At 39.0% G+C, this 25640-nt stretch overlaps 1 protein-coding gene across 50 annotated transcripts in view; it reads left to right on the forward strand.

The window, feature by feature from the left end:
- The window catches only part of EIF4G3 (eukaryotic translation initiation factor 4 gamma 3), a 356271-nt gene extending 332543 nt beyond the window's left edge, over window positions 1-23728 (forward strand). For all 50 annotated transcript variants that reach the window (XM_060410690.1, XM_042244658.2, XM_060410702.1 and 47 more), the window contains 7 exons: window positions 4048-4173; window positions 5295-5376; window positions 8770-8868; window positions 16028-16174; window positions 19768-19849; window positions 21374-21520; window positions 23303-23728. In XM_060410690.1, coding sequence (XP_060266673.1) covers window positions 4048-4173; window positions 5295-5376; window positions 8770-8868; window positions 16028-16174; window positions 19768-19849; window positions 21374-21520; window positions 23303-23484 — 865 coding nt within the window. In that variant the 3' untranslated portion in view covers window positions 23485-23728. The remainder of the gene's footprint in view (window positions 1-4047; window positions 4174-5294; window positions 5377-8769; window positions 8869-16027; window positions 16175-19767; window positions 19850-21373; window positions 21521-23302) is intronic.
- Window positions 23729-25640: the final 1912 nt, after the last annotated feature.

Genomic DNA, 25640 nt, shown 5'->3' on the forward strand with positions numbered 1-25640 from the left:
TGTTTTACGTGTAGTTAGATTCTCTAATGATCAGGGTAATAATTTCAGACCAGCTTAATTTTGAGATGTCTTCACTGTTTCTTCTTTGATTATCTACAGTCAGATTTATATTTTTATTAAAGTTATCATAATGCAAAATTATGGAAGATGCTACCTGACAAGATCATTTCCAGTGATGGTAGATTATTTTGCCTTTTAGCAGATGTCTAATCAGAACTTTACTGCATTAAAAAACTAAAATTAAAAAATATATTTCTAACTTTAAATATTTATTGCTTTCTTCAACTAAATTTTAGGATTGCAATATATAAAATAAGTAAAAATAGAGTTTCTGTAGTTGAAATGGGGTGAGGGATGTTCAAAGTCCCATTGGTAGACCTCCCAGAGTGCAGTTTAGTGGGTGTGGTGGTCACTATATACCACGAAGCAAGGCTGTGCTGTAACTTTATTTCATTTATTCAGCCAGCAGAAAATATGTTAGGCAAGGCACTGTTACAGGCTAAGTAGTAGTCCAAAGACACAGAGAGAATCATCAAGCAGCTTCTGCACACGGGGCTGTAGGACTTTTCTTTTAAAATCGTACAAAAGGATTTAGGAATAGTAAACTTAATAAGCCGCTTATGAGCTTTTGCTTCAGATACCGTGCGTTCAGCCACCTATGTTTTTTATCATCAGTATGGATTTGATCGGTGATGGTGTTCTGCAGACTGTACCATGGTAAACTGACTAATCAACAAGTAGACAACTGGGGCAAGAATATGAGTATCTTTTAGTTGTCATATGAGATGGAAAGAACAGTTTAGACACACTGCTTCAAGACCAGGACTGCTGCGATTGTCTCATGAGCCCATTAGGCAAGTTTATACCACTAAACCATGAAACATGAAGAGGCATTACATGTAATTAATCTAGAAATCCTGGAGCCCGGCCAGATTATGTTCCATCGTTGGCACACTAACCAAGCTGGAAGCGTACATAATGAGCGAACAGTCAAGAGTCTGTTTATAGCAAATTGGTGTCAAATAATTGCAAGCTGTGAGGTCACAATATTGCCATTCAGGATTCATGAAGCCCAGAGTTAGATAATGTGGCTGAGCTGCCAACTGTTTTGAAATGACACCTTCAGTAAAGTGACCCTGCTTTGCAGTGGTACCTCTTTTTAAGTGAAAAATTTTAGTGATGTGTAGCTCTCTCAGGTAGGTAAAAAGAAGGGCATACTCTGGCTAGAAACTGGAATTGCAGTGAAAAAGCACACATTTTTTATGTATGGTGAGATCTGAAAGGATACCACCTGCCCTTGACTCCTCGATTCATACACCCTTCTGATTATGTGTCAGTTCAGTTCAGTTCAGTCGCTCAGTCGTGTCCGACTCTTTGCGACCCCATGAATTACAGCACGCCAGGCCTCCCTGTTCATCACCATCTCCCAGGGTACACTCAGACTCACGTCCATCGAGTCAGGGATGCCATCCAGCCATCTCATCCTCTGTCGTCCCCTTCTCCTCCTGCCCGCAATCCCTCCCAGCATCAGAGTCTTTTCGAATGAATCAACTCTTCGCATGAGGTGGCCAAAGTACTGGAGCTTCAGCTTCAGCATCATTCCTTCCAAATAAATCCCAGGGTTGATCTCCTTCAGAATGGACTGGTTGGATCTCCTTGCAGTCCAAGGGACTCTCAAGAGTCTTCTCCAACATCACAGTTCAAAAGCATCAATTCTTTGGCGCTCAGCCTTCTTCACAGTCCAACTCTCACATCCATACGTGACCACAGGAAAAACCATAGCCTTGACTAGACGGACCTTAGTCGGCAAACTAATGTCTCTGCTTTTGAATATACTATCTAGATTGGTCATAACTTTTCTTCCAAGGAGTAAGTGTCTTTTAATTTCATGGCTGCAGTCACCATCTGCAGTGATTTTGGAGCCCAAAAAAATAAAGTCTGACACTGTTTCTACTGTTTCCCGTCTATTTCCCGTGAAGTGATGGGACCAGATCCTGTGATCTTCGTTTTCTGAATGGTGAGCTTGAAGCCAACTTTTTCACTCTGCTCTTTCACTTTCATCAAGAGGCTTTTAGTTCCTCTTCACTTTCTGCCATAAGGGTGGTGTCATCTGCATATCTGAGGTGATTGATATTTCTCCCGGCAATCTTGATTCCAGCTTGTGTTTCTTCCAGCCCAGCGTTTCTCATGATGTACTCTGCATATAAGTTACAAATAGCTGTGAAAAGGAGAGGCAAAAAGCAAAGGAGAAAAGGAAAGATATAAGCATTTGAATCCAGAGTTCCCGAGGATAGCAAGAAGAGACAAGAAAGCCTTCTTCAGCAATCAATGCAAAGAAATAGAAGAAAACAACAGAATGGGAAAGACTAGAGATCTCATCAAGAAAATTAGAGATACCAAGGGAACATTTCATGCAAAGACGGGCTTGAAAAAGGAAAGAAATGGTCTGGACCTAACAGAAGCAGAAGATATTAAGAAGAGGTGGCAAGAATACACAAAGAACTGTACAAAAAAGATCTTCACGACCAAGATAATCATGATGATGTGATCACTAATCTAGAGCCAGACATCCTGGAATGTGAAGGCAAGTGGGCTTTAGAAAGAATCACTATGAACAAAGCTAGTGGAGGTGATGGAATTCCAGTTGAGCTATTTCAAATCCTGAAAGATGATGCTGTGAAAGTGCTGCACTCAATATGCCAGCATATTTGGAAAACTCAGCAGTGGCCACAGGACTGGAAAAGGTCCGTTTTCATTCCAATTCCAAAGAAAGGCAATGCCAAAGAATGCTCAAACTACCGCACAGTTGCACTCATCTCACATACTAGTAAAGTAATGTTCAAAATTCTCCAAGCCAGGCTTCAGCAATATGTGAACCGTGAACTCCCTGATGTTCAAGCTGGTTTTAGAAAAGGCAGAGGAACCAGAGATCAAATTGCCAACATCCGCTGGATCATGGAAAAAGCAAGAGAGTTCCAGAAAAACATCTATTTCTGCTTTATTGACTATGCCAAAGCCTTTGACTGTGTGGATCACAAGAAACTGTGGAAAATTCTGAAAGAGACGGGAATACCAGATCACCTAACCTGCCTCTTGAGAAATCTGTATGCAGGTCAGGAGGCAGCAGTTAGAACTGGACATGGAACAACAGACTGGTTCTAAATAGGAAAAGGAGTACGTCAAGGCTGATTATGTGTATTTCCTTTTAATTATGTATATATCTCCTATAGTTAAATTCACCTTTGTTTTTGTACCTTTTAATATATTCTATGTTGGAATGATTAACACAGTCTTGAATTATGTTTTTATACTTAAAATAGATAGCTATGATTTCTAGCCTAAATAAGACTGTGCTGATGTTTTGTATTTGATGTTTCTAAATTTTATATTTAAAAATTCGATTTATGTATTTTTTCGTTGAGAAATACTCCATAGCATGAAAGCCTGAAACCACCAGCTTTTCTTTAGAGGTTGCCCAGCTTGTCACGTGTATAATGATGATGTTATGTAGTAACGTTGTCAGGCTCTTTTGTATTCACCGAGCTTTCTTCCCCATTGTAAGCTCCTCAAAGGAAGGATTTTTGTCTTTTCTTCTCTTTGCGTCTGGTTTGTATTACATGAAGTTTTCCGTCAGTGCTTCTGACCGACTCCGAGGATATGATACTTAGCTATGGGGAACTGTTTATAGTTGGGATTAAATTGTTACCCTAGGACATCATGAGACTGGCTCATTTTCGTTAAGTTTTTCAGAAGTCACTTCCATACAGGGTTTTTTTCTGGTCACCCTCTAGCGATATCCTGGTACCTTAGGTCCTGTTCTTCAGAGAATTAACCCTGTCTGCAAATAGGCTTTTGTCTTTGTTTGTTTTCTTCCCCACAATGATACAAGCTCTTTGAGATCAAAAGCTTGTGTACTTGATGCCTAGAGCAGTACCAGACATAGCAGTTGTTTAATGGATATTTGTTGAGCGACTGGTTTTTGATATATGTATTTGATCTTAACTTTCAATTACACTTGCATGTGGATTTTTTCCTGTTCTTTTCCAGTTTTTCAGAAACATTGGAATTGGCAGATGACATGGCCATTGATATTCCGCATATTTGGTTGTACCTTGCTGAACTGGTGACTCCCATGTTAAAAGAAGGCGGAATCTCCATGAGAGAACTCATCACGTAAGTTGTGCTTGTTTCTTTGTATGTATTTCTAGTTAACCTGGCAGCACTCACCAGCTGGCTTTTAGCTTAGTGCTGTTTCTTCAGTGCTTTTGGAGACTTTTACACCCAGCCTGTGGCTCTTTAAGACTTCTAATTTCTGTATAAAAATGTTACATTTTTCTAAATTAGAGAAGTGATGGGGATATAATAGCCCTGTGGTTCATTAACAGTAGATATGGCTTCAGAATCATGTAATTGGAAAGTGATTGCTCCTGGAAGCTTAGTGTTAATCTGGCTTTTATGTCTCTCATTGCTCCAGTGCTGTAAGAATTTATAGTTCCACGTGATAACCTGTCAGATTGTGGTACCTGCATGGTACGTGCTCAGGTTGTTTTGAAAGAACCTGAGCTGTTAGGCATTCCTAGATTTGGATAGGAATGGGCAATTGTTGCTACCTTGTGTAGGCTAGTGTTTCTCCCGAAACTGTTCACATAGTCCCACTCTGCACACTTGTGTCTCCCTGTGAGAGCCACAGGTGTGTTATAGCACATTAAAGGTCCTGACAGTCCTGTAAGCAGAGCAACAGATACAGATTATTTTGCTTTGTTTCAGTCAGCATCGCTTCATTTAATTGACTGTTGAATCCTTTTTTTGAGGAATAATTGTTAATATACTATGGAACATAGTTTGTGAAATACTGATTTAACTATAGGAAAATTGGTTCCTTTCTGTTTCATCCATATTCTAAAGAAAAGCTTCCTTTCTTAAACTTATTTCATAAGCAGGCTTCACACCTTCCTGTTACCTAAGGTGCTTCTCTCCTTTCAGCCTAAATTGGAACTTACATAAACAGAGTAAGTGAGACTGATCATTGCATTGCTTTTGTCACTGAAACAGAGAAGAAGGCAAAACCCAGGAATTGTAAAGCCTCCTTCCAGCTCCTCAATGAGGCATAAAAACCAGAGGTCTCAGAACTACTTCTGCTGAGAATTGTTACTTTGAGCATGTTCTGGAGCTTGGACCTGCCCAGTATTGTTTAGGTTGCACAGTATCTGTTCTTTTGGCACACTTTGTTTGCCTGTTTTTTAAAACAGAAAATTTGTTCAGAGGTACTTAAGCACTACTTGCATCTTTTACAGAGAATTTTGCAAACCTTTACTTCCTGTTGGAAGAGCTGGAATCTTGATTTCTGAAATATTGCACCTTCTATGCAAACAAATGGTGAGTGTTAAACTTAGTACTGGACTTAGCAGTGTATTAGGAAGTGTCATGATTTTGATCTTGGTTTATCTGTGAAAAACTTGGGTATCGCTGTGTAAGTAATTCTGTTAACTTCTGTTATTTGGGGGGAAAAAAAAAGAGTGAGGTCTCTGGTTCAGTCTAGTATCTTCCAAAGGTATATTTGCCTTTCTGTTCTCTACTAATTTGGGAAGAATTATCTAATCTCAGCTAGATTTGGTAAAATTTAAAGAATCTCAAAATGTGTTTTAATTTATTTTCTCTTGAAGCAAAATGGCTATATTATTTGTACTTCATTATAATAGATTTTGATTAAAATTCCTCTGCTTTCAGAGAAAGAGGAGATTCATGAAATGATTAATTTTATTATTTTTGGAGAGTTGACTCATTGGAAAAGACCCTGATGCTGGGAAGGATTGGGGGCAGGAGGAGAAGGGGATGACAGAGGATGAGATGGCTGGATGGCATCACCGACTCGATGGACGTGAATCTGAGTGAACTCCGGGAGTTGGTGATGGACAGGGAGGCCTGGCGTGCTGCGATTCATGGGGTTGCAAAGAGTCGGACACGACTGAGTGACTGAACTGAACTGAATCTGATTAGAAATAGGTGGTAAAGATTCATGTTGATATTGCTTACACATGGAATCTAAAACACAAATGAACTTATCTGTGCAATAGAAACAGACTTTCAGAATAGAGAACGGGCTTGTGGTTGCCAAGGGGAGGGGGAAATGGTTTGGGAGTCTGGGTTGGCAGATGCAAACTGCATCTGCTGTGCACATAATGGATGAATAGTGAGGACCTCTTGTATAGCTCAGGGAAATATCAATATCCTGTGATAAACTATAATGGAGAAGGATAGGAAGAAGACCGTGTGTATGTATATATGTAACTGAATCACTTTGCCGTACAGCAGAAATTAACACAACATGGTAAATTAACTATACTTCAATAAAATGATTTTTTAATGGAAAAAAGAAATAGGTGGTAAAAATGATTCTGCAGGATTGTGAATTTCTATCTTAGAGTTGCATTTATTTTAGAATTTATTTAGAATTACTGCATAATTCTCTGCAAAGCCCTTTGCCAGGATTTTAGTCTACAAAGATGACTAAACCTTCAGAGAATTTATAGACTGTAAGGGGAGACAGACAAATCTTAACCAAAAAATTGTGTCAGTGCTATATTAGAGGTTAAGAGGTTTGGAAAAGTGGTATAGCTTCCCAGAGAGGAAGGTGATGTAACTCCTGGGGTAAGAAACATCAAAACAAAACTCACTTGAAAAGTTCTAGAGTGATTTCTGACTTATTCATACCAGAGCAAGAGATACTGGGATGATAGAATTCACTCTTTTGTCAGTTCAGTTCAGTCGCTCAGTCATGTCCGATTCTTTGTGACCCCATGAATCGCAGCACGCCAGGCCTCCCTGTCCATCACCAACTCCCAGAGTTTACTCAGACTCATGTCCATCAAGTCGGTGATGCCATCCAGCCATCTCATCCTCGGTCGTCACCTTCTCCTCCTGCCCCCAATCCCTCCCAGCATCAGAGTCTTTCCAGTGAGTCAACTCTTCGCATGAGGTGGCCAAAGTACTGAAGTTTCAGCTTTAGCATCATTCCTTCCAAAGAAATCTCAGGGTTGATCTCCTTCAGAATGGACTGGTTGGATCTCTTTGCAGTCCAAGGGACTCTCAAGAGTCTTCTCCAACATCACAGTTCAAAAGCATCAATTCTTCGGCGCTCAGCTTTATTCACAGTCCAACTCTCACATCCATACATGACCACAGGAAAAACCATAGCCTTGACTAGATGGACCTTAGTCGGCAAACTAATGTCTCTGCTTTTGAATATGCTGCCTAGGTTGGTCATAACTTTCTTTCCAAGGAGTAAGTATCTTTTAATTTCATGGCTGCAGTCACCATCTGCAGTGATTTTAGAGCCCAAAAAAATAAAGTCTGACACTGTTTCTACTGTTTCCCCATCTATTTCCCATGAAGTGATGGGACCAGATGCCATGATCTTCGTTTTCTGAATGGTGAGCTTGAAGCCGACTTTTTCACTCTCCTCTTTTACTTTCATCAAGAGGCTTTTAGTTCCTCTTCACTTTCTGCCATAAGGGTGGTGTCATCTGCATATCTGAGGTTATTGATATTTCTCCTGGCAATCTTGATTCCAGCTTGTGTTTCTTCCAGCCCAGCATTTCTCATGATGTACTCTGCATAGAAGTTAAATAAGCAGGGTGACAATATAGAGCCTTGACGTACTCCTTTTCCTATTTGAAACCAGTCTGTCGTTCCATGTTTTGTAGGCACTGATAAAAAACAAAACAAAATAGCATATCATTTCTCTGTCTAAATCTGCAGAAGTTCCCCTGTATCTAGTTTGTGTGATAATTACTCATAGATAGGTATACTGAATAGTCTCATCTCTAGTCCTAGGTGATTATCTATATATATTATTACTACCCTTTGCTTGATGGCACTGAACTTTTTATTGAACCCTAATTTCTAGATCTAGAATTTTCTTCTCCTCTTCTACCTATTTAACTTCATCCCTTAAAATTCAAAGTCTTGTTAACATTTATTTGTAGAAACAGAAAGCAGATTCTCACTTTTCCTAACTAAAACAAAATTCTCATAGAACATAAACTCTGAAATTAAGCTAGAGTTAAAATCCTAGCTCTGCCAGGTTATCAGCTATGCTCTGGGCTAATTAGTCTATGAAATAACTGGTACGTGTTCCTTAGATGACAGTTGCAGCCTCAAAGCCTGACGCTTTCCTTTATCACTGTGATTTGGTTCAGGGAGTGGACTTGAACGTCCTCATCAGTTTTCCAACTGACAGCAGCTCTTCTCTGCTGTTTGTTGGGCTCCACCTTGCCGTTCTTCTTGCCCTTGAAATAATTCTCATTTCTTGTTCAGGAGCAATGACTTCCTTAATCATTCTCGTGTTAAGTAGCATAATGATAACCTACTATGAAGAGGGCCTCCAGCAAGGCTTATTGAATAGCTTTAATCAGCAATGCATATAGCACTGTCCAGGAAAAGAGACAGTTTTGAATTTATAAGCTGTGTGAATTAAACTCTTTTTAGACGATTATATTCAAAAACACACCAAACACCAAACTCGCCAATCCCCAATTGGTCATCTGGTAAAAGAAACTATTGAGCCTTAAGCAGCCGCACCTCACTTACCACTACATTTATGTACATTCAGGCATCTCAGCTTAAAAGCTGAGAATCGATAAGAAATTAACCTCATATCAGCGCAAGGAAAAGTTTCCGTTTTTTTAGCCTTCACAGTTTGGCACTCTTGACTTTTTTTTCCTCCTTCCAATGTAGAAGTAAATGAGCTGGACTTAATCTCTGTTTTAGAGCCATAAGAAAGTGGGAGCCCTATGGAGGGAGGCTGACCTCAGCTGGAAGGACTTTTTACCAGAAGGGGAAGATGTACATAATTTTCTCTTGGAGCAGGTGAGTAGAAGCAACGTTTATACCTCCTGTTCGATAGTAGTTGATCTGTTTCTTAGAGGAGATAAAAGTAATTGCATCAGTATTCCGGTTATTAAGTGAGAGTTAAAATTGTTCAGTCGTGTCCGACTCTTTATGACCCCATGGACTGTAATCTGCCAGGCTTCTCTGTCCATGGAATTCTCCAGGCAAGAATACTAGAATGGGTAGCCATTCACTTCTCCAGGGAGTCTTCCCAACCCAGGGATTGAACCCAGGTCTCCCACCTAGCAGGCAGATTCTTTACTGTCTTAAGTCACTAGGGAAGCCCCCAGTTTTTAAAATTAGACCAAAATAGGAATCATGGTCAAGATGTCATTTTAAGTCTATACTTTTCACGCCACTTTACCCCCAAAAAGACTCGTGCTTCCTAAGGAGAAATATTTTCTGATCTCTTGTCGGAACCAATCACCGTTCTCATCTGGGAACTTTTAACAACCTCATGGCTTTTTGTGTATGCATTCATTAGATGATAGATAAAAAATAAAGATTTAAGAAATTAGACACATTTTGAAAACAAGTTACATGTATCCATGAACCAGGAATGAAATTGATAAATAAAGCAGGGGTAATAGGGCTAAAGCTGCAAGTCTTCTGAGCTCTGGGTCTGAAAGCAGACAGACACAAGTCAGAAATGATTTCTGTAGGGTAATAGCCTCTTACAAGGTACAAGATTGGAGACAGGCTTACTGCATGTCACTAAGTGGAAAATCGATAAATAAGTGTTAGGAAGGTAGGTACGGTTTTATAGACAGAACCTTAGCTAAGCTGCCTACGGACGTAGTAACTGGATCCAGAAATCCACAACAAGGCAGGAGGCTCCACGATTGATAAAATCTGGTCCTAAAAAAAAATTCTTCTCAAAATTATCCTGCAAATCAAAATCCTGAAACATCTGAGGAAAATAACTGCTGAGATAGCCTATAAATTCAGCAATAAGGAGAAAAAAGTCAATCTTAGGTTAAAAAAAATAATAAAGCAATCTGAAAATGATTTTAAAGCATGTATATTTTAAGTTGGATAAAGACATTAGATTCACAGTGGACTTTAGCTTTCTTTTAGTTTTAAACTAGATACACCAAGGAGCACTCCCACCATGGTAATAAGAGCCTACTAAGGCATAATTTATCTTTCATTGCTGGGACCATAAAACATGGAAGAAACTTCCAAGTAACAAAAAGAATGAAGGGGGGAAAGCCAAAGATGAAATCTGAATTCTGAGCAGTAAGCACATGTGAGAATCCCCATGGACAGAGAAGCCTGGTGGGCTACAGTCCATGGGGTCGCAAAGGAACTAAGCACAAGCACGTGCGAAGGGCATGTTGCCTAATACCTCTTGGAGTGCTCCCAGAGATCCTGAAGAAGCTGCAATGGTCCTGGTTCAGTAGCAACCCAGCTCCACGAAGCACCAAACCAAAATGCTCTTTGGAGAAAACATACTCAACTTACCTCTTATTTTCTGCAAGTTAACAGTGTCCAAATGTATGAGTTAATACTTAGAGTTCACTTAACATATAATGAAGTAAGTAACCAAGAGTGAGAGTAAACAGGGAATAAATGCAGGATTTATACTCTGGAGACTTGAAATAATAGAATGATAACTCATAATATAAAATAACACTATTTAAAAAAGAAAGAGTCACAAAAATGAGCACAGATATAAAAAATGAGCACAAATATAAAAAGAGAAGAAACTAGGTAGAATTCTGATAGATGTTAATAAAATTTAGGGGCTAGAAAGAGAAAGTCTGTAATGTGTCTAACTGAAATCCTAGAGGGGAAAACAGAATGGAGAAGAGAAGAGATTGTGGCTAAGACTTTTCCAGAGCTGAAAAATATATGAATCTGTAGAAAGCACATGTATACCACATAGGATAGTTACACTTTAGTGAAACTGCATAATATCAAGAAAGAAAAAAAGAAAAGATTTTAAAGTAGCTAGAAAGAAGAAGCATATTACCTCCAAAGAAAAACAAATTTTGCAATAACAACAATGAAAACCCAATTGTATACTGTCAATCAAAGTGTTACAAAGATGACAATAAAAGATGGTGGAATAATTTTAAAGTACTGAGAAAACATGAGTTAATCTAGAGTTGACTTCCAAATAAGCTAACCTTTAAGAAGAAGGGCAATATATATTTAGAAACTTAGTAACACACTTCTAAATAACCCATGAGTCAAATAAATCATAAAAGATATTTAAGAAATATTTTGTACTGGATGAAAGTGAAAACACAGCCCATAAAAGTTTGTGGGATACAACTAAAGCAGTATTAGAGTGAAGTTTTTAGCACTGAACACCTGATGTAGAAAAGAAGTACAGTCACAAATCATTAACTTCGGCTTTAACCTTACAAAATTAGAAAATGGAAGAGCAAATAAAACTCAAAAGTAAATAGAAAAAAGGAAATAACAAAAAGCAGAGCAGAAATCAGTGAAACAGAAGAACAATAAAGGAGTCACTGAAGTCAAAAGCTGGTTCTTTGAGAAGATAAAGTTGATAAACCCCTAGCTAAACTAATCAGGAAAAATAAAAGATAAGGCACAAATTTCTAATAAAAAGAATGAGAGAGGTGACATTGTACGTATTCTACACGTAATAACATAAACACATCAACTTAGTTGAAATGAGTAAATTTCTTGAGCAAGAAGAAACTAATAGAGCAAGAAGAAAAACAGATAACGTGAATATCTATTAAAGAAATTTTAGTAGTTAAAAATGTTCCCTGAAAAAACAGTCCGGGCTCGGATGAGTTCTGCCAAACGTTAAAGGAAAAAGTAATGCCAGTTTTGCAAAACTTTCATACTAATTCTTCCAAAGCGTTGAACAGGAGAGACCATTTTTCAACTCATTCTATGAGGTCAGCATTACATTATTAACAAGACTAGACAAAGGCATTTCAAGAAAAGAGAACTATAGACTAATTCCTAATTAACATAGAGAAAATTTTGTTGACTAAATTTGTTGTCAACAAAATTTGCACAGTCACATCTGACAACAACAACAAAACATAGTACATCATAACCAGGTAGGTTTGTCACAGGAATATAAGGTTAATTTAGAATTATAAAACCAATGTGTGAATGTAGAAAAGATGAAGTAGTAAGAGGATCCAGAGTTAGTCCCTGTGCTGAAACAGCTATTTTGAAATTATGGCGTTGAGTGGAACAAATGCACTACCAGAACCAGGATAATGCTTGATGAAAAAAGAGTGTGGTAAATTTCAGTGATTTTGGAATTTTGCCTAGAGAGCTACCAGCCTCCAGCTCTCTGGTAGACAGCTGAAAGGACAGTCGTTCTGTCTTTCTGCTGCCAGATTGAGCAATAACGACTTCGTCCTCCAAAGACTGGTGCTGTGTCTTTTAATCTGCCTACCACTTCACCAGGGACCCATCTCAGGACCTTGATGTTTCCATCCCTCATTCTGAAGTGACTTCTCAGACAGGGTGTGTTACAGAAGCTTACACTGAACACATCTGAGTCTTCCCCATACCTCTCTCTTTTTCTGCTCGGATCCAGATAGTCACTGAAATTTCTGAATGGTCACTGGCTGACAGTAGAGATAGTGAATCAGAGATTTCAGTAACCACACAAAAGAAGGAATATGGTCCTTATCAGAAAGTCACTAAATAACACATAACTACAACATCAGCAGTTCCTAGGTAAAGGAGAGAATCTGATGTCCAGACTTAGCACATTGTAAGGTCTGGTTTTCAACAAAAAATTGTAAAGTATGCAAAGAAACAGGAAAATACAGCTCTTTAAAAAGGAAAAAAAGAAACTGGCAGAAAGCATCCCTGGGGAAGCCCAAACATTGGGCTTACTAGACAAGGGCTTTATCTGTGCTCCAGTTACTAAAGAAGACCATGGAGGAAGAAATAAAGGGAATCAGGATGATGAACTGAACAAGCTGAGAATACCAGTAAAGAGGTAGAAATTATAAAAAGGAGCCAAACAGAAACTGAAAAGTGACAATAGTCAAAATGAAACATTAACTAGAAGTCTCAGCAGCAGGTCTGAACAGATGGATCAGTCAGTGACCTTGGAAACAGCACAGCTGGAATTGCTCAGTCAGGAATCGCTGATTCAGCACTGATTTACTATGATGAAAATCCATCTTTAGTATTTGCAGATACACCTTTTATTAATTGTTTTCCCAATGAAATTTCTGGCATTGTTACATGAAACTGAATATCATTGAATTTTTTTAATAAAAATGTCCCTATTGTTGTTTATTTTTAAAAAAGCTTTTAATTATAATACGTATTGAAAAATTAATCCATTTAACATATAAAAGGCTTTAAAAGAAGAAATTACTCAGTATGAGGAGCAGAAAGAAAAAAGAATCAAGAAAAATGAAGAGTCTAAGGACTTAGGGGACAGCATCAAGCATGTCAGTATATCATAATGGAGCCCCAGAGAAGAGAGAAAGGGACAGAAGAAAATATTTAAAGAAATAATGGTTGAAAATTTCCCAAATTTGATCAAAGATATGATTCTACATATTTATGAATTTCAACAAACTCCAAGCAGGATAAACTCAGTTCCACCACAAGATACAATGAAACTGTTGAAAGACAGAAAACAAAGAGGAAATATTGAAAGCATCAAGAGAAACAGTGGCTCATCGCACACAGAGAAGCCTCAACAAAATTAGCAGCCAGTGTATCGCCAGAAACTATGCTAGTCAGCAGACATTGGAATGGTGAAGTTCTAAAATTTAAAGACTGCTTAAATATTTCCTACAAAAATGAGGACGATATGAAGACATTCCCAGATAAAAACAGTTAGTTAGACTTGCCGTCCCAAACTGAGCCTTTCAGGTTGAAGCAAAGGGACACTAGGAGATAACTCGCAGTCATGTGAAGAAATGGAGATAACCGGCAAAGGTAACCCGCAGATAGGCACAAAGCAGCATTGTTTTGTTTCCATTTGTAACGCCTTTTTCTTTACTGATTATGATCTAAAAGGCACATCCATAAAATAATGAATACGTGTTAATGGGCATACACTGCATACAGATAAAATTTATGAGAACAGCTGCATAAGGATGATTTCTCATGGGATTCCCATGAGGCCCAGCGATTGTGCTTCTAGGTGTGTATCCAAGAGAAATGAAGACATGTGGTGCCCTTATTTGAAGTCAGATAAACCTGGGTTCAGATTCCAGTTTTCTCCCACTTAAGACTTTAAAATTACTTGATTTCGCTAAGCCTCAGATTCCTTACCTATGAAGTGCTTATTTATAATATCTGTGTTACAGAATTTTTATGATTGAAAAAGAATGTTTAAGAAGCACTGAGCATAGAGAGGAACTCAGTCAACTATGCATAATGTTGTTATTAATAAAAATGTTTAGAAAATAGAAAAATGAGGCTTCAGAAAACTTGGCCATCCTTACCTGGACTTTTAGCTTTCTTCTAAAATGGCTGATGTAATGCCCTTTTTCTGGGAACCCTAGTACATTCTATAAGAGATAGTGATGAGCTGATCCATAAATTTGAAGCCCAGCTTTCTAGGTTCTAGGAAGAGTAGATGGCTTGCACAGAAACACAGGGATTCAGAGGGATAAATGTTTCTCTCCAGTGAACAAGCTAAACTTCACAGCTCACCACTGACTTCATTAGGCCATGGTAAAGACTCACTTTCACATTTTTAGATCATTTTATTTATGAGCAGTGTAGTTAATGTTTAACTTTGCTATTAATGTTAATTGCTCTCAGACCTCCAATTGTCTGTGTAGGTGTAGGGTAGATTAAAGAGGTATTCTGTATAGGCATCCCAACTTCTAAAGTAATGTCGAAACAAATTTGGAGAATGTTGCAGGTTATGAAAAATCAGTTGCCTGTTCTTAAAAGAACTTAGGGCCATCATCTTGTAATTTTGTATGTATATTGAAATGTGATAGTTAACGCATTTATCAACAATGAATCGGAAAAATTGTGATACTGAATAATGCTTCTGAAGCTTTATAGGAATATGTTATTTAAAAGTGCTACATTCATGGTAAAGATAATTAAAACAATGAGTTTTTTTCACAGAATTCCAGGTAATTTTTGATTTGTGGATCCAAGGAGGATATGGGAATATACATGAGTCTTCTGTGGTATTAGAGAAAACTTTGTAAATAACCTTTAGTATTTTAATCTTTATGGGTTTGCGTAGAGAAGCTGTATAAAGCAAAGCATACTTATATACCTCATGGCCTTATACCCTAGAAAATGAAATATCACTTTGATTATTGATTTCTTTTTTTTTTAATACTTACCAAAGAGTTAAACAGTCATGGCATCATTTTTCACACTTGGATTCAGAATGGTAAGGAGGTGTTTGAAGGACTTGACAAAACTAAAGCTACAGAGTTTTCAACAGCTGCTCTGTGGCCATAGTGATACTAATCATAGACTGCAGAAAGGTAGCTAAATTGTATCCTTGCTGGTACACCTGCCCTGCCTTAGAGCTGTGTCACAGCTGAGAGCAAGACTGAAGGACCCACAGGTATGAGGTTAAATGAAATGAGCAAAGAGAAAGACAAACTGCCTGATTTCACTTACACATGAGAGGCACAAAACAAAAACCCATAGCTTAAGTGAAGAGGTAGGTGGTTGCCAGAGCAGAAGGGATTGGCAGAGGTGAAATAGGTGAAGGGGGGTCAAGAGGTACAAACTTCCAGTTACAAAATAAGTAGGTCATGGAAATGTGTAACGTACAGCTTGGAGAACACAGTCAGTGGCACTGTACTGGCTTTGTAAGGTGACAGAATGACCGGGCTTACTGTGGCGGTCATTTCACAGTATATACAGAAGTCAGGCCACTGCACTGTTCACTCGAAACTAATATTGTGGATCAGACATGCTGAAGATGAAGACTGAAGCTCAGAATGATTTGGAAGAAAAGTAAGCTTGTTTTTAAGAAGAATCAGAGATCTTCAGTAGTAAAAAAATGGTATATTCAGAAGAATAATGCATTTAGAATCTTTCAGAACTGTAAATACAGAATGGCTTCTGCTAATCATTTTGATTCCACATGAAATAGAAGAGATAGCCCATGACTTTGTTTTCTTCACAGGGTGATGATGATATTGAATTATTTTAACATGTTTAACTTTGTATGTTTCAGAAGTTGGACTTTTTAGAGTCTGATAGTTCCTGTTCCTCCGAAGCACTTTTGAAGAAAGAACTCTCTGCTGAAGAGCTGTATAAGCGACTCGAGAAACTCATTATTGAGGACAAGGCAAATGATGAACAGATCTTTGACTGGGTAGAGGTATAAAGACTAAAGTCTTTTATAAAGTCAAGTAAAAATATTCAAAACATAAGCCATTTTTCTGGATCTCTCATTAGTTTAGTATATACACTACATTTTACCATTCAAAAATTTGCATTTCTTTCTCATGTTCTCACATTTTAGATACTATCCTGGATAAAGTTAATAAGCAATATGTAATTATTATGAAATGTGCTGGCTTACCTTTTCATAACATACCTTAAAATCTTGTCTTGTAGAGTCTGTTGATCATGTCTATATTTAACTTGTTAGTGTATTCCTTTAAATATTAACTTTTGTTTATGTGTCTTATTTGTGCACATTTTCATGAAATCATATACTAATCCAAGTTGAAAGAAAGCCATAGGGGGCTGATCTCGTTCTCTCCGTCTTGTATAACTCTTGTTTTGTAGTCCTTCTAATGGGTTGCTGTTTCTTTAACCATTTCCAGGTGTTGAGAAATCATGAAGCTTCTCATAATTTTTTTAACCTTTTTCCCCTCCTGTCTTTGGGATAGTCTATCACCTCACCTAATTGGGAATGTTTTTTTAAGTAATGTATAATAGCCAATAGATTATATTCCTGACTCCTCCTCTAGGTTCTTTCATTCCTTCTTAAAATCTGGATATCCAGGCCCTTGTCTGGTTATTCCCATACAGACATACCCTGCATTTTGAGTGTGCATCTCGAAGTGACACGTGTGAGCTGAGCCTGACCGTCAGCGGCGGTCCAGCAGTGCAGAGTGAGGTGGCACTTCAGCGGTCTGTGCTCTTTTCTGACCCCGTGCTTCTGGCAGACGCCACAGTGAGCCCAGACTTCTCCATTCAGTCTTGTAGGGTCCACTCACTTACATTCTACAGGTTACTCATTTCTTCCATGCCAAACTCATACGTGCGGTTTTTTGAGCCAAAATAGTGTTTTAAACCTTTATTTCTATTTAGATTTATCTTCTTAAATTAGACACTTTTTTAAAAGTCTTGTCAGGACATTTTGGATCCTAACTTGGTCATCCATTTTGCTTGCCGTCTTTTTCACTCTGTGTCTCTTTCACTTTGCATTTGATTAGTATGTCAGCTTTGCACTCACTCAAGTTATGGGGAAAGTGTGTGAGTAGAGCAGAACCAGGGACAAAGCAGCATACTTCTTAGGACCAGATCTCATCGCCATCCCAGTGGACATTTCAGCTGTTAACTTGTTTATTATTTCACATCATTCCTACCATCTAGTTCATCTTTTCATCTTGCCTACAAGGGAATACCTATTATATTTTGTCAGATGTCTTGCTAAATTCTGGAAAAGGTAAAGCTCTTTCCATCGGAGCTGCCATATGGTGATCGTATCAGAAAAGGAAAGGAGGTTAGTTTAGCATGACTTGGTTATCTTTGTCCTTATTTATTCTTAGCATAACCGTCTCTTTCCTCTGTAAGACTTTAAAACCATTCATATGGTAGTTTGTTGTAGATTTTAGGATAGAATTAGTATCAGGCTTTCTGGTATATTATTGACCTCAGATACCTTCTTTTATGTTTTAGAAGTCAGGTCAATATTTGCATACTGAACATCACTCTCTTTCATTTCAGCAGTTTGGTCTTTTATTTCTCATATATTGCCAAATGATGCTGTTTTTACCTCTTCATCCATGTTGGGCCCTATTTTCTTAAATAGTAGTATTTATTTAGCTTATCCCAGACCAACAATTATTCTCCTTAAAAATAAGACAAAGGGTAAATTTTAATGAATGTAAATAATACCCAATAAAGGTGAATTTTAAAAAAGGATCAAGGAAACAACAACATCACAGTGGTCACTAAGCACACAGGACATCTAAGGTGTTTGCTGCTGTATATCTGATACTACTACTGTACAGTAATCTGACTTTGCTGATCATTTCCAGTTAGCAGGCCCATTTTCCTTATTGTTCTTGCCCATTTTTGTTAACATGTTTGCTTCATCTTTAGTGTTCTTGATACTTGTCTTCATGTCTTTTCTGTTCTTGAATACTAGAATTACAGTGTCTGGCTTTATTTGGTAGAAGAGATACACAGTTCATTTCTTTGAAATGGAAGAGACAGTCACATGGCTTCGAAGTGTTATCATCTATCAGTAATTACATCTAGCTAATTTGTTTTTCTCTGACTCTACTTGAAATCTGATCCTTTGGGGATTTTATACTCAGCTGAAATAGCTCTACAACCTGTTTATAAAGTATTGTTGAGCCAAAGAGTAATGGTGTGTTTTTATTCTCTCATTTATTCAAAAATAATTGTTCAGACTTTGCACAAGTAATTTCCAGGGCTAGACCAGCCTTGCCTTCAGCCTGTATATTATTTAAAGAGGTACACGAGCATAAACTATATAAAACATAAACCATTATGAAATCTTTTCTATGTAGCTCTTACCCCACGTTATTCTCAGCCTTAGCTATTAGCAATATCACCACATGTTTCTGTCCTATGGGACGAGATCAGTAGTGAAAGGTGGCCTGGTCCTCTGTATTCAGCTCTGCCAATATCCTGCAGAGCTAGCCATCTGACTTGTTAACCCCTCTTAACTCTGCTTTCAAGAAACCACCAGTTCCTCCCAAGTGATATATGTGAGGTTAGGTATTCAGCAAAGAGAGAGCTACTGGTTAATCTACATCATTTCTAAAATTCATAAACATTAAACTGATCTCTAAATATCTTTGAAATTCTTAGCTTTCTAACACATACCTTTTTAAATGGCATTTAAAATTTTTTTCCTAGCCAGTTATTTTAAAAATTACTCTTTGAGTAGGAAATACTGTGCTGTGCTATGATATTCTAAGCTCTGAAAAGAAGCTGAGATAAGCATTAATTCTGTTCATAGTCATAAGAAACATAAACTCTGGAAAATATTTGAAACACCTGCCTAGAAAATGGCTGCATTTGTGTGTTTTCTCCTTTTGCTTCTTATCTGGTTGGTGTAGTATTTTATAGCAAAAAGATAAGATCTTAAGAGAAATAAACTGAAAAATAAGGTGGAGGTTCATTTACTCTATTTAACTTACCTCAGAATACATGTTTTTGCCATCCTCAGAAAAGAGGAGCAGTTATCTCACCACTACCTGAGGTGTTTATTTGAGGTAATTCTAGAAATTAGCCTCTAATTCACGTTGAAATTAAGATGAACAGGCAGTGTTAGCACACCTAAACGAAGTTGCGTGCTGCTGAGCAAAGTGGGCCTGAAAATGCTCTGTCGGTGTGGAGTAGCTGTCCTTTCAACTTTGTAGATGTGGATAGATCATCTTAAGATGGCTTATTTATTGAAAAGGGAAAATGCTTTTAAACAGTTGCATTTCCTAATGTATCTAGTACACAGCACTGTTTAACTGAATGAACAGAGGGTATGGAGTGGTCAGCTCCCCGGAAACAAAATACTGCTACGTGGAACACTTTCAGAAAGAACTGATGAGAGTCCCAGTATTTCCTGGTGAATCAGAAGACTAATTTTTACTAAAAAGTTGAATGTGATCTCCTGTGCCCTTAGTGCAAGATGAAGCCTGGTTTAGGGGAAAATAATATCTCTGGTGTGCCAAGGGTACCCTTAATTATTCTATTTACTTTTGATTGCAGGCTAATCTAGATGAAAGCCAGATGAGTTCACCTACATTCCTTAGAGCTTTAATGACAGCCGTCTGTAAAGCAGCTATTATAGGTAAGTAGTATTTCTGAAGGCAACATCTGAAAATCTCCTGTATGTCAACTGCTGACGATGTGGGTCAGGGTTTACACTGCCTTTAACAGTTGCACTGTAAAGCTCAGTTTCTGTGCCAAATGAATCCCCTTTCTGTCTACAATGCCTGGCTGTCTTGGGCCGCAGCACAGATAGCTGCTCTGCCTGCAGCGAGCCCGGATGTGAGAGCTGCTGTGGGCCTTCTGTTCTCCAGTTCAGCAGGAAGTTGGTGCCTGCTCCTAAGGTTGTTTGCTGTGTGTGACTTTTCCTTTACTTTTCACCTCCAACATTCAAAGGCTCCCCTGCCTTCCATTCACGAGTTAAAATGAACAATTTGAATATTCTTGTCCAGTGTCACCAATCTCAAAAGAAAAGCCACTTTATGTAAATTCACGTATGGGGAAAGAAAATACCAGTTATTTCTCCTGTTTTATGTTGACCTGATAAGACAATCTTATTGAATGTTTATGAATTACACAGATAGATAGGATTCAGATTAGTAGAGACTCTAAATGGTCCAAGCTGCACGTAGTTTTTACTAATACTTAATGAGATCATCCACTTGGCCTTGGATTAAAGTCCACATTTCTGTCACTGAAATAGAAAAAAAAACTGTCAGCTGAAAAGTTGTTGAGAATCACTATAGAGATAGCTTCGCAATTCAAGATTTTCTGTCAGATGAATTTAAACACCTGGCGTTGCTTGCCGCTGCCACAGCTGGCCCTCATCCTGCTGATAATGGGGCTTCCCTGGTGGCTCAGGCCTCCTGCCTGCCAATGCAGGAGACGTGGGCTCCATCCCTGGGTTGGGAAGATCCCCCGGAGAAGGAATAGCAACCTACTCCAGTATTCTTTCCTGGAGAATTCCATGGACAGCCTGGCGGGCTACAGTCCATGGGGTCGCAAGAGAGTCAGACAGGACTGAATGACTAAACAGTAACAACTGCTAGAAATAATACGACGGTTCTGATTCTCTTACCCTTCTTAAGAGATTTAAATGAACTCTGTTTAATTTCTCTTTAATTTCCTTTTTAATGTTTTTATGGTTTGGACTGTCATGAGACCGCTGTCCCTGTTTAATTATGACTAAAGACAAAGAACCGAGCGCACTGCTGCTCTTGAGGGAGCCCAGCACTCCAAATACATCCCCCTCCATGTTTTTGTTAATTTGTTTGTTTCGGGAAGAATTGCACGTATTCTGGTGGTCTAGTGGCTGGGACCTCGCCCTCCAGTGCAGGGGGTGTGGATCCGACCCCTGATTGGGGAGCTAGGATCCCACATGCCTCACGACCAAACAACCAAAGTATAAAACAGGAGCAGTGTTGTAACAAATTCAGTAAAGTTGTGTTGTTTTGTTTTTAATTAAAATTTTAGAAAATTTGGCGTTTCCAAACCTTTACCTCAGAACCCCTTGGTTCCTCTTTCCTCGCAGGGTCATGTATGTCTTACTGATTCAGAAAACTGAAAACAGCTGTGTGTTAATGCTCAGTTCCTCTGTCTCTTCCAGCCGACTGTTCGACCTTCCGAGTGGACACTGCTGTTATCAAGCAGAGAGTGCCGATCTTACTCAAGTACCTAGACTCAGATACAGAGAAGGAGCTGCAAGCACTTTATGCACTTCAAGCATCAATAGTAAAACTCGATCAACCTGCCAGTAAGTCTCCCTCATGCTACAGTTAACCCAGCTGAAGGGTGAGGTTTATCCAGGGCAGCACTCGAGAGACGGTTTGATGGGCTTTAAACAGTGGGCAATAGCAGCATCCCGAGTGACAAAACTCAGCCTGTAACTTTGATAAACATGAATTTTTTAAGTGGTTGACTTTTATGAGAAAATGACAAGAAGACTAGTTATATTATTCATGCTATCTGAGGAGATTTAATCCTCATTCTCAGGCACATCTGTCTTATAAGAATCTCTGCCATGATGGAGATGTATCTGTCATGCAGTACGTGACAACCATGAACCACTCATATCAGTCAAGCATTTAAATGTGGTTACTGTGACTAAGGAGCTGAACTTAAAATATTAAATGTCAGTAGCTCCATGTGGTTCAGAGAAGGCATTGGCACCCCACTCCAGTACTCTTGCCTGGAAACTCCCATGGACGGAGGAGCCTGGTAGGCTGCAGTCCATGATGGGGTCGCTAAGAGTCGGACACAACTGAGCGAGTTCACTTTCACTTTTCACTTTCATGCATTGGAGGAGGAAATGGCAACCCACTCCAGGGTTCTTGCCTGGAGAATCCCAGAGATGGGGGAGCCTGGTGGGCTGCCGTCTATGGGGTCACATAGAGTCGGACATGACTGAAGTGACTTAGCAGCAGCAGCTCCATGTGGTTAGCGGCTACCCTGTTAGACAGTGCAGGTCTAGGGCAGGTGGCATTAGCATCTGTGCAGTACAATTTTTCACCTTCTTGGACCCAGGCCTTAATAATGAAAGACGGAGATACTTGTCAGAATCCTCAGATACCCCACAAAGACATGAAGGCATTTTAGACAAATTTTCAGTTAAGAATTATAGTTAATTCTGGCTAACCAGACAAACAAGTTAACCCGAACACCCAAGTGTTAGTGATCTGGTAAGTTAATTGAATTATATTAAATCTTGAAAATTCAGTTGAAACTTCTGAAAGTGGACAGTAAGTATATGGCTATTTCAGAGATAGCACTGAAGTAATTCTTTGGCATTTCCTTAGGTTGTGACTTCTGCACAGTTTTTCCTCTTGGCTAGTGGTGTTAAATCCCTTTGGGAAATAAAGGGAGGGATTGGAACAGTCCTCGGAATGTAACTGAAGAGATATTCTGTCTATAAATCTGTCCTTTTTAAAACAATAATATAAGCTAAGTTTCCATGATGAGAGTAAAACAGAGGACTAAAATTGCCCAGATCATCTGCGCACTGAACGTAATGGCTATCACTTCACTGGATAAAATCCAGATGAGGTAGTTTCTACCCATGTTTTCATATGAAAAACATCTCTTCATTTTGATAGCAACATTCTAGGGGAGAAGGTACATTCTGCCTTTTCCTCACAAAATTTATAAAAATTAGACGGTTTTATTGTAAAATCTCAAAGAAAATGTATCAAAAGGAAAGTTTAAAAAATTATTCCTGTACTTTTATGTGTTTAGGTTGAAAACTGTATAACATCAAACAGCTCAGTAATATCAGAAATACAGTAACATCAGAAAACAATTCAAATTGAATAAAGTAATAGGAATAAGAACTAGTTCCGACTGCCTGAATCTTTTCTCAGTCTTTAGACAGGCGGCTTTGCTCTTAGGCTGTCAGGAGCGGGTGTGATGGAGTCTCATGGGTGCCCTGACCCCGTCGGGGCGTCCTGCACAGGAATTCCTTTCCTGCACTGGATGGGAATGCTGCCTTATCGCAGCCGCAGTGCCCCCAAACCGATGGTTTCCTTTCGCCTCCTTGCAGATCTGCTACGGATGTTTTTTGATTGCCTGTATGACGAGGAGGTGATCTCTGAGGATGCCTTCTACAAGTGGGAGAGCAGCAAGGACCCCGCAGAGCAGAATGGGAAGGGTGTGGCCCTGAAATCTGTCACGGCGTTCTTCACATGGCTGCGGGAAGCAGAAGAGGAGTCTGAGGATAACTAAAACTTCAAATACACAAAACGAGAGAAAAGAAACAATTTAAGTATTTTTTTAAAAAGTTTCACGTCTTCGCCAATCACAGTGCAGCAAGGCCAATTCTCGCAGAAACCCCCACGTGTGCACGAGTGGGAGAGGGGAAAGAGAAAAAAAAGGTGATCATGGAGGAAAAAGGTACTGGAAAAAAAGTAAACTTCAAACCTGAGGGCGGGAGCACTAAAACCAAAATACATGTATTATTTATAGAAAATATTTTCTGTTTTAATCTTTTCTTTTTAAACGAGGACTCATACTTTAAAAAAAAAAAACACATCTGTTTAGCAAAAAAAAAAAACAAAAAAAAGTTGAAAACTTTTAATTTATTTTAAGGACTGCAAATGCCAGTGTAATTTTTTAATTTGCAGTTTCTGTAAACAACTTGTATAATAGAAAAGCAGAGAAATAAATTTCCCTCCCCTTCAGATGCACCTCACGTTTGTTTTAAAGCATAGTATTTAGTCCAGATTTGAGAAGGTTTGGGGTGAACAAGGTAAGAAAGATTTTTTTTTTTGGCATCAGATCTTTCTGCCTGCCTCTCAGCTTGCTTCAGAAAATAAAAAAATCACAATAGTAATCAAAACATACATAACCTTGGAACAGAAAGAAATGCTGTGGACCAGAGAACTCCAAGAATTGTTCAAAAAAAAAAAGTGCTACCCTGGGAAAAGTACTCTTAATACTTTTGAAATCTTTAGAGCAACTTTAAGGCTTGTAAATACATAGAACAAATATTTAAAAAAAAAAAAAAAGAAATTGACTCAGTACTATTTCTTTTCACTTTCAAAATATAAAGAACAAAATAAAGGCAAACATTGCAAGTTTAAAAGAAAGTAAAGTGACTTCTCCTTTTGACAGCTGCTGCATGTGCGCCCATCTCTGGGAGGTGCCGTCTGGCTACGTGTTGTCTGATCCAGATCGCTTCTGAGGGCTTGGCGGGGGAGAGTGTGTGTGTCTTGTGTGTCTGCAGTTGGAAAAGGCAAGCTACTTTGTGGGCAAAGGAGGGCACTCGTGCTCGGGTGGGGGAGCTTCTCTGAAGTCCAGGGGATGCTTTTTTCCAACACCAAGCAAAAATACATCCCTGGTAGAAACAAACCCAGCGGCACTGTTGTAAATCCCTGAGTGTTCCATTGTATGTATTTGGATTAGGGACACTACTCCCGTTTGAAACTACCAACACCAGTGATTTTTAAAATCATCACTACCTCCAATGCTTAAGAAAGCCAAAGATGTCTTTTAAAGAAACCAAAGTTAAATTACCCTTCTTAAAATAAGTGAGCATGTGGTTTAAAACCAAACCAATACCACGTGTGAAAATCACATTTACCCCAACTTCAAATTCATGCAAGCCATTCTGGTGAGTATAAAGTGGACTGTGGTTTGGGCCTTTGCTTCTCTGACAGATATTGGAGTGCTGTGCTGTGCTTCGGGTGTGTTGGAGGGCGTGGGCAGGGGAGGGGTTTTCTCCCTTTGATGAAGTTGTTGTCTCTACAAGTGGCTTTCCATTTCAATTATTTGTAGGCCATCACCCTACAAATGTCTTTATGAAGAAAGCCGGGCTGCTCCCAAATACTCAGCCTTGTATTTTGTATCTGAATAACCAAAGAGTTCTGGCTTCCATCTCTGAAGAAATACTCACGTTAAGAGACTTGGCGAGACTTGTAATGCACAAGAACAAAATTTTCCATAGCAGTAAAAAGTTCTCTCTCTCGGAATGTAGTTGAATACAATACAGGATCCCCCTGCATGGGCCCACAGAGCCCACTGTGAAGTGGCCGAAGGCTGTTCTCCAAGAACCGAGTCCTGAAAGTCTTGTGACAGGCAGATGACAGCCGCTGTCATAAGAGGCGGAGCCTGCAAAGCTGTTTCAGGGTCTGACCGCAGGCTCTGCCTGGGAGCCCTCCATTGGAAAAAGCAACTCGATTCTATGTTATTTTGAGTTTTAACAGCTGCCAGAACCAAAGTGCAGAGGATTCTGAGCCAGAAATCTCCTGACTGTGATGTAGTTTTAGGTGTTGGCAGCACTCACAGGGCGTGGGGGTGGGGCTGGGGAAGCAGGGTGGGGACTGCCTCTGGAAATCAGTGGCTGTTGTTTGCAGGGCTCTAGCCAAGAAGGAACTTCGGGG

The sequence above is a fragment of the Ovis aries genome, chromosome 2 (assembly GCF_016772045.2).
Source record: "Ovis aries strain OAR_USU_Benz2616 breed Rambouillet chromosome 2, ARS-UI_Ramb_v3.0, whole genome shotgun sequence".
In the NCBI taxonomy this organism is placed as follows: domain Eukaryota; kingdom Metazoa; phylum Chordata; class Mammalia; order Artiodactyla; family Bovidae; genus Ovis; species Ovis aries.